Source organism: Chanos chanos, chromosome 1 (genome assembly GCF_902362185.1).
Source record: "Chanos chanos chromosome 1, fChaCha1.1, whole genome shotgun sequence".
NCBI lineage: Eukaryota > Metazoa > Chordata > Actinopteri > Gonorynchiformes > Chanidae > Chanos > Chanos chanos.
This window is the reverse complement of record NC_044495.1, coordinates 12374711-12392210: the sequence shown is the minus strand read 5'-3', so window position 1 is coordinate 12392210 and position 17500 is coordinate 12374711. Positions and strand designations below refer to the sequence as shown.

Sequence of the window (17500 nt, the reverse complement as noted above, 5' to 3'; positions counted from 1 at the left end):
GTAAATCAGCAGCTTTCCTTTTAGATGTAATGAGCTTGTGCAGAATTCTCTCCTTCTTTCAAGTTTTTTCTTTCTTTCTTTCTTTCTTTCTTTCTTTCTTTCTTTCTTTCTTCCTTTCTTTCTTTCTTTCTTCCTTATCTCTCTCTCTCTTTCTCTCTCTCTCTCGCTCTATCTTTGTCTCTCTGCCTGATTTAGGACATCATTGTTTCGATTATTTCCACTTCTTTGGCTGTCCTTCATGCCTTGTCCAACCGTCTGTGTGCATATTAACACATCTGAATGTTTCTACACTCTATATTTGTATGTGGAGATGGTGCTCTCTGTGTATGTTTTGACACGGCAGCTGAGAATTAGGCCCCGTAGTGAACAGCTTACACTGTGTTTGTGTGCGTGTGTGAGAGAGAGAGAGAGAGAGAGAGAAAGAGAGACAGAGAGAGGAGTCTGGTTTCACCCTGCTGTGGAGGCAGGCAGGCAGGCCAAGCAGTGGGGGGGGGTGGGGGGGTGGGGGTAATGAAGTGATCGGGTCAGTCTGTAAATACGTCGGGGTCGCCCTGGCCTTGGCTATCGCGTTGCAGTGAAAATGGAAACGTCAATAAAATTAATCTTCTGGCTTTTTTGGCTACGGCCGCTCTCAGTCACCACGGACCCACAGTAAGAACTCACAACAAATCCCATCTTTAACAACAAGGACCCATTTAAGAGATGACAGCAACAACAATGTTAAGTTTAAGCATCTCAGAAACAGAATTTCATGCTCTCTCACACACACACACACACACACACACACACACACACACACACACACACACACAGACACACACATGCTCCCCTCCTCTGGTGATGTTATTATTATGGAAGTGGAGAGCAAACTGGAGAATTAGCACTCTGTCTGGGTCACATTTCTCAGGAAGCCACACGCGGTCAAGCCAGGGCTGCGGCCCAAGTCCCAGTTTATTGTTTTAAGCTTCCCTGAACAAGGGGGTTTTACTTAGCGTGGGATTTATGGCGTTTGCTGCTAATGAATGCCCATTCTACTGTTACAACCTTACTCAGACACGCTTTCTTATTCCCCCTACGCCCTGCACAAGCTACATAACTTAACTCAAGTCACTTCAGTTGTTTTTTTTTTTTTTCCTCTTTTTGTGTGGATGGAAAACAGTCGACTGAGACGGACAGAGAGAATGACAGAGAGAGAGAGAGAGAAGGGTCGTGCAAAGCAGTGGCATGCAAACGTGGTATGAGAATACGAGAAGATGGAGAGGGAAAGACAGACAGAGAGAGAGAAAGAGAGAGAGAGAGAGAGAGAAGGGTCGTACAAAGCAGTGGCATACAAACGTGGTATGAGAATACGAGAAGATGGGGAGAGACAGAGAGAGAGAGAGAGAGAGAGAGGGAGAGAGAGAGAGGGAGGGTAGGCCTCAGTGCGTTGTCCTTGTATTCTTCATGTATTTTGCATTTGATTACGCCAGCAGTCGGATCCTTTCCCTTTCCCCCTCTTTTTAATGTTATTAGTTCAAATATTTATGCGAGATTATGGGCTGCATAGGTACCTGTGATTGATGCCTCCCCAAAAACAGGAAGACATGCAAGTCTGGATTTTCAGAAATGTTGGGGTCCTGCTATGCCTTAGTGGAGGAGTTTTTCAGATACATAATTTAGATGCCCTCAAGGAAGGCTTTCAAGCCATTTTCGCCCCAGGGCAAGAAAAAATAACTATGACTGTTAAAAGTAAATCATTTTTGCTAATGCACAATTAATGATGGAGAGGAGGAGAGAGATAGAAAGGGTAGAGAGAAAGAAAAAAGAAAGAAAGAAAGGAAGAAAGGAAGAAAGAAAGAAAAGACACAGACCCAGAAAAAGGAAAGCAACATGCCTTGATATGCGCATGTTTCCTTTCTCAAATCAAACACTGATGGACATTAATGCACCACAGTCCTCTTATGCTAATTAGCAGATGGAAGGAGGGGTTGTAAGAGAGGGGGAGGGGTTGCAGGGAAAAAGGAGGGGACAGAGGAAGTTGACTTTTCTCTATTATATGTATCCAAGTATAACAATGAAGCACATCAGTGCTTAGTTCACGACCTCTGCGGTGCAATGTATTAGTAGATGTGTGTGTGTGTGTGTGTGTGTGTGTGTGTGTCCGTATTACATCTTTACCTCAGCTTTCTCATTCTGATTTGTGTAAATATATACAACAATACAATTTGAAATGTAGACATGTAGATCATTTGTTAGAAATTATTTTTTTATTTTGTTATAAACTATTTTCCCCAGTTGTCCTAAACAGTAATTATTTGTTAATGGTCTAATGTTTCTAATGGTTTCTAATGGTCTAATGAGTAATTATTTGTTAATGGTCTAATGAGGCTCAAAGACTAAATGCTAATAACTGACTGAAGACTAGCATGTCTACTCCTTTGTGTGTGTATATGCACCTATGTGTGTGTGTGAGTGTGTTTGGTTTGTAAAATGTTTTCATTTTGACCAGGAGATGGCTTAGACAACAGCGTGGCCTCACCAGGCACAGGAGACGATGACGACCCAGACAAGGACAAAAAACGGCAGAAAAAACGAGGCATTTTCCCCAAAGTCGCTACCAACATCATGCGGGCGTGGCTCTTCCAGCACCTCACAGTAAGTCTAATGTTTACTCTTTTTGTATTCTCCCTCTCTTCCTTTCCTCCTACCTGCACACCTGTTATACTCAGTTAACTCTTAAAGAAAAACGCATATACACACTATGACATTCATATGTATACACACATGCCCACTAAAATGTTTGCAATCACACCAATAGACAAATATCAATAAATACCTGCACAGACTCACACACAAACCCATGCCATGGACCTGTCGTATTTGACTGGTGACTGTCAGTTTGACGTTCATCTGTCCATCACCTGTCACCGTGGTAATATGGTCGAGGGTCAACTCAATCTGAGAGGGTCAGTTTGCTCTGCTGAGGACAAGTTTAGACGAAGTGTTAACACACACACACACACACACACACACACACACACACACACATGTCTGTTCATGATGTGTCTTACCAACGTTAGCTGGTCACACCTTTCTCTTCTCTGAAGGCAGAACAAATATTGTGAAATTTATTGTATATTTTTTTACATTCTAAGATATAAAACACTCAGAAAATAAAAGGAATCCAATTACTTTGAAAAAATAAAGTCAGCTTTAAAAACTAGCTTTAACAGGCTTAGTAGATTTTCAAAACTTTTGCTGCTTTATTTTTCCAAGGTAATCAGCTTCTTTAATTGTCTGAAGTTATCCTTGCTTATGTGGTCGTGTTTAATTTATTTTCTGCTCTATGCTTATTTTTCTGCACTCCCTGGGTCTCGGGTGTCTTTGTAGCGTGTTATGTTAACAGTACTCTACAGAAATAGGAAACAGTACTTTTGTTTCAAAGCAGTCGAATTTCATGACCTCTAATCAATGAAGAATAAATCAAACCTCACAAATAACAAATTCATGAACCATTGACGTTTGATGAACATTTGATGTCAGAAGCAACATTTTTTTTATGTTTGTTTTGATGATGCAGAAAGTTTTTCTGGATTGATTTTGTTTCACTGTTAATTTGTGGAAAAATTCAATTACAAATTCAGAAATTCGCTGTCAGAGGAGGCTGAGAACGTGGAGGTTTAGATTGACTTGCCTCTATAGCACGGTCTGTTTACTTTCTAAACATTCAGACAACACCTGACAATTACACAGTAAACAGTATTCAGTCAAGCTTTCCACCAGATGAAATATTCAAAGGGGCACATTACAAACAGTGCTGAGTGAGGATAACTGTGTTTTGGTCTGTGTGTGTGTGTGTGTGTATTTGTTGGAGGTTGAAGGTCTGACCAGAGCACGGTGTAGACAGAGAGGGAACCAGCCTGCTGTGGGCTAGGAGAGATGGGTAGGGTGGAGTACCGCTGGCTTCTCTGATGTCAGAACATTATCAGTGACTCAGGGGTGTATTGATTCGGACAGAGAGGATCAGATTTCAGGAGATGCTGGTCCCTCGGCATGTGGTCACGGATGACCAAAGAGGATAATCTGTGCATGTGTGTGCGTGTGTGTGTGTGTGTGTGTGTGTGTGCGTGTGCACGCGCATGTGTGTGAGACATGGCGGAGGGGAATACAGCTGTATCTTTTCAAATGTAATGTTCATGTATTTTATGATTTTGCTGTTTTCTCTTTGTTATAAAAGAGAAACAGAGAGGGGGGGGGGGCAACCTTTTAGGTCACTCAGTCTTGGGGCTTGGTCATGTCTACATTTCTCGCGTGTAAGATTCAGCACCCCAACTGGTTAAGCGAAAAAGACTAGACTAGCAAAAAGACTAGCAAAAAATCTAGATGGCCTTCTCCAACTAACTCTTCCGAATGGAAGAGGCTATAAATCCATTACATAATGGTCAGGGCTAATCAGGAGTCTTTTAATCACTTTTACCCATTCACGAGCAATCAAGCCACAACGGCAGAGCCCTGAACCACTCCGCCAGCCTTATTATACCCATCATTATCAAAATGACTTCACAGCTGTTCATCTGCTGGAGTGCTCACCCAACCTGCCAAGTGCTCCTTTCCCTTTTACAAGCTCTGTGTGTTATGCGTGTGCGTTAGGGGAGAGGTTAATACAGGGTTTTGTTTTTTCTTTTCTTTTTTTTTTTTTTTTTCTGGCTTGTATTTTTCTTTCGTGTTTCTCATTTTGCTGTTACGAGCTTTGCAACCTGGTCGGTGGTGTTAAGGGAAAAGAAGGAGACGTCTTTTTGTGTGTGTGTGTGTGTGTGTGTGTGTGTGAGAGTTCTTAAATTTTGGAGGTCTTTGCCATACCACCTACCACAGAGTGGTTAATTTTTCACACACGCCCCCTGCTTAATTTACTTGGCACATACCGAGCAGAAATTTCAGGCTTTATTGAGGAATCATTAGGCGTCTTTCCCGCCAACTCAAGGAATGCCCGTTCTAGGCCTCTTACTGTCCCCAAAGCTCCCCAACATTTTCACACACAGCTTTCGTATTTTCTTTAGAATTGTTTTAAAATTGCATTGAAAGAGGAGAGAAGTGCAAGAGCAAGAGAGAGAAAGAAAGAGAGAGTGGGGGAAAGATAAAGCCCCAATAGAAGTAGCTCGGGAGCAGTTTTCTCTCTCCTAATTCACAGCTTTCAAGACCCCATTTTCTCCTTCAGTAGCTCCTCTACTTTCAGATGTTTTCTCCAATCTTTATTTGTTCCCTTTTGTGAAAAACTCTGGCCAGACTTGCACGGGCAATAATACCTCTCTTTTAACCTGCCTCTATCGTTTTTTTTTTTTTTTTTTTGACCACCTTCTAAAAAAACGAGGCCTAATTGAATTAACCCTTACTACTAACTGCCCCCCCCCATTTCTATACAACTCCTTACTTGCACACACACACACACCACATGCACTCACCGCACACACGTACACACTCTCACACACCCATACCCTTTTATTTTAATTTGTTAAGCAAATGTATTTTCTGTTTCAGGTTTTTTTTCTTCTTTTGCGTTTTTTTTTTTTTTTTTTTTTTTGCGTTTTTGCGGGAAGCAGAGTTCTTGGGGGAACTTTGGCCTTTGAATGGCCCATTGCAGTATTCAGCGCATTCATGCTTTCATTAAGAAAATAGGGAGCAAAGAAAAAGAGTGAGGCTTGTATTTTTTCTCTCAAACGTTCCGATCAGCGTGAAGCTACTCTCTGCAGAGCTGCAGGGGTCTCTCTACATATGTTCTCAACATCTCGCCTTTTGTCACCTATTCTGGAGAAGCTCAAAAGGACAGACCCCCCCCCCCTCACCCATCTCACACACAAAAACAACACAGGACAACAGTAACAATTGTTGGCTTTATAACAAAAATCGGTGGCCCTCCCCCTTTTTTTTTCTAGCCCCCCCCCCCCCCCCCCCCCTTACTCTGACCCCACAATTTCTTTGGAGAAACCTCAGTGCTCCTTTTTTCGTCAGCTTTGTGTGTTAGTTTAAAAAAAAAAAAGCCCTGTTTCAAATGGTTCTGACCAACAGTCTCTGAAAGATGAAAAGATTGCTTGTTTTTTTTTTTTTGAAGGGGGGACAAAATGTCCTAGTATCTCACACGACGGTTACAAGTTGATGGTGAGTGTTAAGTGAAGCTATTTGATGGGTTCTCACAAATGAGAGGAGTGGAAAAAAAAAAAAAAAACAGACATGAGACGAGAATGTTTTATTGCCCGGGTATTTTTTTAATGCTTGTACCCAACTGGCCGATTGTTGGTCCAGATCAGCTGGTGAAAGCTGGCACCAGACTGCCAGAGACAGCCAGTCTTTCCTCAGTCCTTTCCTTTCCTCTCTCCTTCTCTCTCTCTCTCTGGACGTCTTCCAGCGTCATTAGGAAAAGGGAAATCCCAGCCTGCTAATATAAGCTTCACCATACTACTGGAGAGCTCATGTTATCAGAAAGGTAAACTTCTCCCTAGGGAAAATTTTCCCATGGGATTTTAAATGTGAGGCCAGAAAAGAAAGGGAGAACAGAGATTTTTAGAAAGATGGAGATAGCTTGGAATGGTTTGTGTGTGTGTTAGTTGTAAAAGAGAGAGAGAGAGAGAGAGACAGAAGAAGAGAGAAAGTGAGATAGATAACGGGAAACAGAGCAAAGTTTGGGCTGGCATTGAGAATGTTTGTGGGGTGGCCCCCAAGTTTCAGTGTAGACCAAGACACTTCAATTCTCTCACTTTAGGCTGTTGGCGCCCCCCAAACTTCTCTCCTCTAGAGAAACCCCCCTTTTCCCTTCCCCTCCCTCTCTTGCTCCCTGCTAAGACAAGGGTCGGCCTTGCAATGAAAACAGGAAGCACTCAGATACAAAGATACCACTCCAACCTTGGCCTGTCTTTTCACTCGAGTAAACCTTCAAATCACCAATGAAAATAAATAGGAGCCTTTGAGGAAGACTGAGGGTCCAAAGCTGAGTGGGTTCCTACAGCTCTGAAGCAAGTCTGACAAGAGGGAAGGTCGCTCTCTCTCTCTCCAAACATCAAACCTCTCAGGTTTTGCAGTGGTCTGGTGTTGAGCCGCTTCGTTTTTGGAGAATTGCTGTTAAGCTGCAAAGCCAGGTATATTGCTCCCTTGGGTACTCTGAATGAGACGTGATAGATCCCATGGACTTTTGGGAGGTCTTGAGGAGAAGCTCATAACAAACTACATGTGGGCAGTTTGGAGAACTTATTCAGTGCATATTTGATCCACAACATTGACTGTATTCTGTCCTGCTAACAGATTACATCAGCCAAATTCTCAGGTTTTAAATCTGTAAAGTCCTAGTTTGACTTTATAAACTGATAGATAGCGTTTTGTGTCATTTATCTCTCGGAAGCACTAAATGAAAAAGAGAATTTGACAAGGAAGATGTTCTGTTGAACAATTGGCTTTTTGATCACTTGAGAGGAAACTAAGCATGTCAGTGATAAGATGTTGTGGACAGTAATGAATTTGATGTGTGAACAAAAGTGGATCGCACCTCATTCAATCAGTAGCAGAATTCTCCCTAGAGATACAAAGCAACAGCAGGTCACTTCTCCCCAAAGGCAGCATTAGTCCCCATGGTAACAGAGTGTCATCTCTAGGTCGTTCCCTGGGAGACACGTTTAAAGATGCCCTTAAACAATTAAGAAATAAACAAATAATAAACAAGCTTAACCAATAAGAGAAAAGGTTCAGTGTTGCCCACCCTTTGTAAAGGATGTTTACCACCAAAAGTGATAAATGAGGGAGTTTGGAGGTCCTCAGGACAGAGCTGTATTTGAGTAGACTAAACATGGGCCATGCTCTGTCCAGGCTTGTTTGTGTCCTCTTAATCCACGTGTATTGTTCCTGACCCACTACCATTAGGCTGCAGGAGCACATCTGCTAACAGTTTTAAACACCAGGCACACATATACACTCACACACACACACACACACACACACACACACGCACTCAAAGACAAGCATGCATGCATACAGACACACAGTAATACTTGTACACAAAAACACACTCAAACATGCACATGGATATATATAGATGTATGAACACACACACACACACAAACATACACACACACACACACACACAAACACACAAACACACACACACACACACATTTGTCCAGCTTTGATTAAATTGGCTGAAGTTTGTATTTGTGTCTCTTTACCCAAGGAGCTCAGGTGGACTGGTGTTTTCTCATGCTCTTTGTATTTTGATAGCTATGTAGTGGCAGTTCCTTCATTTGGACCTTTAGAGAGATCTTTTAATGTCGGCCTGGGAAGTGGAAGTGGGGGGTGGGGTGTGTATATGTATGCGTCTGTGTATGCGTGTGTGTGTGTGTGCATGTGTGTGTGTGTGTTTCTAGGGTGGAAGAGGGGGGGGTCAGGTCACAGAGGTCTTGGGCTGAAGGGGGCCAGCACACTAATCTGTCATGTGCCCGTTTGCCCTCCCCCCAGTCCAGAAGTCAGTTTTCCAGTCACCCGTGGCAACCCAGGCCACAGAGCAGAGTGTGTGTGCTTGTGTGTGCATGCATGTGTGTGTGTGCGTGTGTGTGTGTGTGTCTGTGTGTTTGTGTGTGCCTGCATGGTTGTTTATGTTTGCAGCCCTGTAACCAGGAGTCTAATTAGATATATATATGTGTTTATGACTTGGTTATGTGGGGGTTTTGTGCAACTAAGCTAATTGTCAACAGGAGCAGAGAGAGAGAGAGAGAGAGAGGGAGAGAGAGAGAGAATTTTTTTGAAGTTACTGAACTATCAGCTAATTACTAAAAGGGGGTGGGGGGGGGGACCAGAGACAGGCCAGGGCTTTTTGTCAAAAACAGTGTTTTAACGCTTGCTGCTTGGCGACCCTGAGACCAGGAGGCAAGTCATCCCTGCCTGCCATCTGTTCTCTCATTCCCTTGTTCTCACATTCAGTTGTGAATGTGGGGACCTAGGATCTGACCCTCTGATAAACATACTGGTCTTTTTTATGAGTTTAAGTAGCATGACAGTCAAGAGACTTAATAGCTTGTAATCTTGACTCAGCTTGAAAGGTGAAATATGATCATTTTAGCCAGAAGTCATAGAAGTACAGTTATCTGTTTTTCTCAACGAGAGATGAGCCTTTTCATTCAGAGAGGAGGGAAAAATGCTGAAAGTTAAGACATGCGTATCGTGTGACAGCTTTTCTTTCTTGTGGGCTTTATAATTATAAAGGAGCCACATCGACTTTTTACATTTCATGTCCAAAAACCCAAACGCTAATCCCTGCTGGTGTGTGTATGTGTGTGAAAACATTGTTTTTAATATGAGATACTCTGCCTTTCAGCAGTTCTAAGATTTAGAAGATTGAATAATGAATTTTGCCATATAGAAATAACCCAGTCCACCCTTTGCCCTCTATTAAAGACTGTTGTGTACTGTTCACACGCACTTCACTCTTCAGTCTAACAAGCTTTAATCTCTCCTCACTGTGATGTGGAGGTTAGTGTATTAGTGTATGGCCAGTTCCCCTTATATCTGAGCAATCTCTTCTCTCCTTCAAATTGGATGTACATATTTTTGTGTGTGTGTGTGTGTGTGTGTGTTTGTGTGTGTGTGTGTGTGTGTGTGTGTTTTATTTTAAATAAATGTTATGAGGTAGCATGTCTTTCCGTGTAACAGCACCAGAAGTTCACAAGCAATGCCGCCTCTCTCTCTCTCTCTCTCTCTCTCTCTAGCTCTTTTTACCCCCTTCATCCTCCCTCCTGCTGTTCACGTCTTACCGCTTGTTGTTTAATGAAGTAGCAGAAATGAGTGCTTTGGCTGAAGGGATGTTTACAACATGTTCACGCTGTTTGGAGATGATTAAGCTGTGTGAGCCACCAAAGCAGCAGCCAAGGAAAAGAACAACTTAAAGGAACAGAGAAAAAAAATATCTCTTCTGGTTGGAAAAAAAAAAAAGTCCACTGGACCTTAGTTACACCAGGTGTTGTCACTTTGGTCGACTTCTGATCTAAAAACAGTTTTATACCTTTGAGTTTGATGATGTAGGTCTAGTATTCTCCAGAATGTCAACGTTAAGACTTTTGATCCTCATCTATAGAATTGGTGTTAGTTCAGAACGAAACAATGGAAAATCGGAAGAAAAATAAAAAGAAGGTTCCCCTTTAAGCCTCTCCTTTAAGCTGATGCCAGGGTGAGGGAGGGAAGCACGTGTCGAGAAGTGTTTTAGCCATGAAACGAGGGACGGCGGAGAGCAGAGGAAGTCAGACGACTCTCTGAGGTGACTGCGTCTGCCCTGACCTGGAGAGAAAATCAAACAGAAGAGAGCAGCACATGGAGGCACTCCTCAGATTTATAAACCCTGACTGTCACTGGAGACTCCTCCAAGAGCCCACGCTTCAGCGGCAGCATGCGCTCAGACACACACGCGCGCGCGCACAAACACAAGCACGCACGCATGTGTGTACACAGAGTTGCAGTGCAAAAATTCTCATCCACCCGCACTTACGAGAAATTAGAAAAAGAGAGAATAAAGAAAGGAGGAAAAAAAACAGGAATAATGAAACAGGGCATAAGGGTAGAAACATACGCTAAGCAATAGTGTGGAAAAGAGAGAGGCAGGAGGGATGAGACCTCAGGGGACATCTTGGGATGTTTCACTCTCTCTCTCGCTCTCTCTCTCTCTCCCTCTCTCTCTCTCTCTCTCTGTCTCTCTCTCTCTCTCTCTCTCTCGGGTGTTTTTTGTGGATTTCCGCTCTGTAGTGGACTGTACAGTTTGGGTAAGGGTTTGAATTTCTCTGAGGAGTGGTTTTCTATTTGACTCCTCTCCTTCTCCTTTCTCTCCAGTTCTCACTCCTCTTCATACCTTTTCTCCTCTTTGCAACTCCCCCCCCCCCCCCCTCCTCTACCCCCCCCCCCCCCCCCCCCCCCATGCTGCGCCAGAGGGGGTCATGGAGAGTGCCCCAGGGCAGGCGGCGGTGCTGAAGGGAAGGGCATTAATCAGGGCTCTGGTGCTGTGACGCAGGATCTGAGTGGCTGCCCTGGGAGATGGTCTTATACACTTGCAGGCCTCAGAGCAGCTCAGACCCCCTTTGATATTCCGCGTACACTTTTTGGGGGGGGGCACAGGGAAAGAGAAACAGCGCAAACAGGGAAGTAGGAAAAAGCAGGCGGAGGGGTTGGGGGTGTTTAAGGGGTTGGGGTGGGGGGGGGGGGGGGGGTAGGAGAAAGGGTTGTTGAGATGGAGGGAGAGGGGAGACAGAGGTTGCACAAAAGCAGAAAAAATCAAAACCAGACTCTGTGTTTCTCTGTTTTGGTTTGTCATGGGACTCTGGTACAGCTGAATCCCACCGCTGCGATTTTGTTGTGTTGTATTTTTTTTTTTCCTCCTTCTTCTTCTTCTTCTTCTTCTTCTTCTTCTTTTTTTTTTTTTGGTGTTTTTGTTTTCCTTTTCCTGCTTATATGAGAGCAGAGGTTCTTCACTGTGGGGGCTCAACCCTGCTCTCTTTCTCTTTCTCTGTCTGTTTCTGTCTCTATCTCTCCTCCATCTCTACCTCTCCCTTGAGCCATTCACTTTCCTCCACTTTGTCGTTCATTAGCGACAACAGAGCGCTGCAACTGACTGCAAATATGATTCCATATCTTTGAGTGCTGTATGAGAAGACGTTGAAAAAAGTGGTCCTATTTGTTGTGGTTTCCATTCCACCACCCACTTAGCCCCTCCCTCAACTGAACCCCCTTTTTTCCCCCCCACAATGCATTTCTACGGCAAGAGTTCTTAAGATGACGTGACGCTTAGAGCATCTAGTCAACGTCGTGCCTGCTATTTAATGCACAGTCCCAGTTCACACACAGTACTTGGTTTCCGTGACGACTGCAAGCTAAAAGAAGTCATGTGAAGTCATTCAGATGAGCGCATACAACAGGACACCCTATATGAAAAATAAGTATCCGGAGAATGGAGGGGAAAAAAGAGAGAGAAAGAAAGAAAAACAGAGAAAGAAAGGGGGTAAAATCAAATAAAAAGAAAGAGAGGGAGTGAGAGAGAGAGAGAGAGAGAGAGAGAGAGAGAGAAAACAAATCTAACTGGAGCAGGCTTTGGGCTCCAGATGTGAATGTGTGTGAATATTGATCGTAACACGCTAGTCCCCATGTCCCCAGGGCAGCTAGAGCTCACACACAAAAAAGCTCCCTTCCAAAGCCCACAAACCGAGCTGGTACAATGATTCAGATAAGGAAAGCTGATGTGATACCACAAGCAGCCAGAACCTTCTCTTCTCTTCTCTTCTCTCTCTCTCTCTCTCTCTCTCTCTCTCTCTCCCCCTCTCTCTCTCTTCCTCCTCTTTTTTTCGAGGGATGGAGAAAAAGAAAAGAGGGGGAAAACCTGTAATTATCCACAGTTTTCTGAAAGCTCCCATACCCCCCCCCCCCAACCTTTTACTTAATGTTCATTATTTAAAACCAGCAGCAATTACAAGTTCAAAGAGGTTTAGAGGGACCAGCAACCAGCATAATCAGCAAGCAAATGAGGAGCAGCTCATTCGGCACAGCACAGACGCACAAGCGGCAGGGCTGAATCATCCGCCTGGTGACAAGCGTGGATTTTCATACAGACACAAATCTCAGTCACCTCAGGGTTCTGGCAGGTTCTATCCCTACCCACAATCCTCTTAGGCACGCTTTTTTTTTTTTTTGTCTTCTGTCTCTTTCTGTCTCCTCATCCGTACATGAGGGAAAAAAAAAAAATCAAACTTCACCCTGGCGAATGTCTTACAATCATCTTCTTGTTGTCCTCCTTTTGTGTTTACCAGTCCGCCCACTTATATTCCTCCACTGGTTCTTTTTTTTTTTGTTATATTTTTCTTCTCCATCCCTCTATCTCAGCTCACCTCTTTCTGCTGTTCCTCAGACTCGTACACATGTGATGTGACGGTAGGGAGTGTGTGTGTGTGTGTGTGTGTGTGTGTGTGTGTGTGTGCGCGTATGCGTGTGTTTGAGTGTGTGTTTCAGCCTTATCCGTGCAGCCTGTCCCCTGAGGTGTATCTCGGTTACATTTGGGGATGGGTCAGAGCAGATAATCCTGTCTTCAGGTGGCTGTTTAGCACACTGAGGGAAAGACTGAGTGGAGCAGCACAGCGCTCTGGTTACAGCGCACTCTGACCGGGGTCAGCGCCACCAACAACCACTACAGAATGTTCACACACACACACACACACACACCTGCCTCAACCCACTCTGCCCAGGTGGCTGCTCTCTTTCTTTTGTCTATCTTATTCTTTTGCTCTTCCTGTTTCTCTCTGCACCTTGTAGATCTCTCGCCCTCTCTCTCTCTCTCTCTCTCTCTCCCATGCTACCCTGTCCACATACTAGAAGTCACCTCTCTCTCTTTCTCTCTCTGCCCCCCACCCCCCATCTTTGCATCCCATTCACAGTTCAGCTGAACTCTTGTCTGCATTAGGGATCCTTGATAAAAAATGTCCACAGGGACTTGCTCCGCTGCTCAGGCTGTTTCCTGCCTGTCTCTTTCACGGTGTTACCCTGCTTTTGCTCGCTTGGGGGAAAGACCTGAATCTCTTCTGAATAGAGCAGAATGCTATCATCTGTTCCTTTTGCCCCAGTGATGCACAGAAAGTGATGGGAGAGTCATTTTTCATCGAAACGGAGAAACTCCTCAGAGAAGAAGGGCTAGCTTCTTTCATTAAGTGGCCTATCCAGGCAGACATGCGCGTGTCTGTGTGTGTGTGGTGTGTGTGTGTGTGTGTGTGTGTGTGTCTCCAGAGCTCATGTTTGCCCATGCAAGAGTGTGTGTATTAAAATGGAATCCATGGGGAGATTAATGGTCTACTGTTCCTCTAGCATTGATTATCTCTACACCATTTTTCCTTCCCTTTCTTCCTGCTCAGATATTAAAAAGTAATGAAGCCTATGGAAAGGGAAGGAACGGAATTGGAAGCTTTTCACGGATCATTTTAAGTTATTTGGACTCAAGCTGAGAGGGATCTCTTTAAGGCACAGTTTGAGTGGAATTAAGTAAATAAATGTAGAGTGTGTCATTGAGAAAAAAGAAAAAAAAAACACGTCGGCTGTGAAAGATGTGTTTCTTAAGCAAAGACAACCCTGCGACAAGCGAAACAAGATTCGCAGATGTTAGCAATTCCCGCCATGTAGCATTCCAAGCTTCGAAATCGAGCGTAATTGCTTTAATGGATGTTGTAACTGTTGACAGTAATGGAATTGTGGGAGAGCCATCATCCCAGACAGCCCTGCGGTAATTTAGAGCCATCTGCGAGAATCCGCTTCAAGATGTCTGCCATTGGGCTCAAAGGTACATCGTGGCAGAGTCCGGCTTCATAAAACAGTTCCGCCGCTGTCCTCTGTCTCATTTAATCCTTCATTCCCCCTTTTCTGTAGTTAGTGGATGAGAGGAGTGACTGGCGTCATTGTCTTCCCTGGGTTTTTGAAGACAGAGCCTTCAGATCCAGGTGGGAGGAGACGGGCGGTTAAAAGCGGCCTGTGATGGGTTCACCTCTTCCGTGGCCCTGGTGAAAAGCAAGGAAAAGGGGTGGGGTGGGGATGGGGGGGGGTGTTCATCAGGAAAATAACTTCCTGAGACATTATCGTCAATCACCAGACAGGTCAGAGCACCCCCTCGACTGAGGGCACGAGGAGGGACTCAAATTTGAGGCGAAACCGAGGGGGCTGGATGCTAAAAGTCCAAAGGAGAGTAACACTGTGTTTTTGTGGGGTTCTGTTTTTTCGGGGGGGGTTTTTTGGGGATCAGCTTGTTGGACTGTAAAACCCCTGAAGTAGTAGCGTGTAGCAACGGCTGTTAGCCTTAGATTTTGTCGTAGATTGTGATATGGATGATGTGTTCATGACTGAAGTTTTCTCTCTCTCTCTGTCTTTCTCTCTCTCTCTCTCTCTCTCTCTCTCTCTCTGCCCTTACAGTAAAGATCTCCATTATAGAAATGATCTGCTTCGATCCCTGCTGGTCAAAGCTTACAGTGTACTCTCACTCAATCAGACTGTGTCATGAATTATTACACAGGCGATGGCCAGGAACAATGGATGAGTTGAAGGAGGTGGAAGAGCAAATAAAGAGAGGCGGGGGGGGGGGCATTAGATAGCAAAGGAGAAAAAAAAAACTAACATAAACAACAACAGTAACCAAAAAAGAGGAGGGGGGAACAGCTGTCGTACACCTTCAGTCAAACGTTGTCTGATGCAGACAGGGGAGGTACTAGGGTTACCTCAGTGAGTGGTTATGTTACATTCCTGAGGTGGGAAGGGGGTAGAGCCTGTGGAGGAGGGAAAGAGGAGGAATTGGTGGGGGGTGGATAAACGAGTTGCTGAAAAGAACACAGACGCTTGTCAACAACCTCCTCTGAAGTCAGGGAGCCATCGGAGTGCCTTTTAGCCTCAGAGGTTAATGACCTTCCCCGTTTTCTCAGTCAGAAAAGGCCGACTATACCCTGCTTCTCTCTGCTGTGTGTGGGACCCAGAGATCAGGACCCAATGGTCTGGGTCAGTCCACGAAAAACCTCTAAATGGATTCACAAATCCCCCCTTTATCTGTGCCTTTAAGACACTGTATGAGAGAGGAGAGCTTTCTGGAGCTGCCTTTGCCTTTGAAGTGCAGGGTTGTGGTAAAAGGAAAAAGCACAGGGTCAGGAATACCTACAGTGATGAAACCAGCGCTAATAGATTTTTAAAAGCAGAAATGTTCATCGACTTTATCAAGAGGCATGCTGATATACGAAAGGCATTAACGGGAGCTGGTTTTATGGTCTGAGAGAGAGAGAGAGAGAGAGAGAAAGTGTGTGTTTGTGTGTTGGAGGGGTGTAATGTTTCAGTCAGCTATGTGGAGCATTACTCAAAGGAGAGGAGAGAGAGCGGTCACACACTCCCTTGTTACTCCCAGGAGTGGGCTTTCTGGTCTGACTCCCCTGCCTGATTGTTGCTAACATGCGTTGCTGATCGGGTTAACAGGGAGACGGGGACGACTGTGGCTTCCAGCACTTTTTTTTTTTCATTTCATTAGTTGGGAAAACTGTCGGCACAAGAAAAAAAAAAAGGTCAGACGCATTTCTGATTCGGCCGCTGCAAACCCCAGCCCCCTCCCCCCCAATGCACGCGCGCACACACACACGCACACACTCACACACAAACACTCCCATGCACACACACACACAAACACAGCCGTGCCCCGTCCCTCTAATAAGCGGTAAGCTGAGTACGCTGATGGTCATCCTCCCATGAGGCTATTGGGGTGGCTGCCAACTTCCTGCCTGCTTTTGTCAGTGGCTAAAGCCACTAACAAACGTGGAGCCTATCGCTGAGCTAGCCCGTTGGGTCAGAGGTCGCTTGGCCTGGAGCCAGGTTTGGGCTAGCGGAGTACTAGAGGGAAAGGAGGAGGTCACTGGAATGTACTTAAGAAAGGCTGGAATCTCGTTGTTTTAAATCCTTAAGCGCTCCTCTCCTGTACGTACACGTACATGCTACTCTCCTAAGTCTCACACACACACACACACGCACACACACACACACACACACTTCTCTCTCCATTTGGCACCTCTCAGCGCCATTTAAACTCTCGTCACATCTCAACTTCTGGAAGGAACACAGAGATTCAAACAGGTCCCTGAGGCGCTTGTCAATGCGCAGAAGAACACACTGCCAAGGTACTCCAAAACGACGGGAGCTCTTGATTCTTACAAGGAGATAAGGCAGCATTTGCAGACGATATGCATTTCTGAAAAAGGCCCAAAACCGATGCTCCCCAAAGAAACACGTACAAACATAGACACTCACACATTTATACACACACACTCACAGGCACACGCACTGGCATGCACTCACACACACACACACACACACACAGACACACATACAAACAGGTATAGATATGTTGATGGACTGACATTTGGAACGGTTACGTCTGTCATCATTAAACGTTTCTCTTGAGCTCCTCCAAAGAAGAAAGGTTTTTCCGAGGAGCTGGCAATTCCGTGTTCTGCTTGAATGGCAAAAGCGTCTGTGTGTTTTCACAAGGATGAAGAGACAGGGAGAGAGGGAGAAATGAGTGTGGGGGGGTGGGGGGGGGTGCAGTGAAACCCCTCCACTCAGGCCTCTGCTGAGACTTTGTTTAGTCCTCGCAGAGAGCCGGCTAAATGGACACCATGCCTGACTTCTACACTTCTAGCATCATTAAACTCACAGGAAGTGAGCCCTGCAGCTGTTTGCAGACTACGCCACTGCTCCAAACTCTTTCTTAGAACGGCTAAATGCAGGGTTTGTTCTACTCTGATTTTTTTGACCTCTAGACTGTGTTTAACATTGGTGATTTTTTTGCTGTTGTTAAAAGACTTGACATAATATACTTACCTCCAGTGGCTCTTTGTTTACTGTAACGGTTGTTTACGTGCTCCTTTCGCCCGTTTCAGCCGAAATGTTCTTCAGCTGCTGTTCTCGGAGAACAGAGAAAGTCTTGGTTTGCGTATGTTAATACGCTCATTAA

The 17500-nt window shown here is 44.8% G+C and overlaps 1 protein-coding gene across 2 annotated transcripts in view; it reads left to right on the top strand.

Moving 5' to 3' along the window:
* The window catches only part of meis2a (Meis homeobox 2a), an 83476-nt gene that overhangs the window by 32064 nt on the left and 33912 nt on the right, over positions 1–17500 (top strand). For both annotated transcript variants that reach the window (XM_030776396.1, XM_030776388.1), the window contains exon 8: positions 2489–2634. In XM_030776396.1, coding sequence (XP_030632256.1) covers positions 2489–2634 — 146 coding nt within the window. The remainder of the gene's footprint in view (positions 1–2488; positions 2635–17500) is intronic.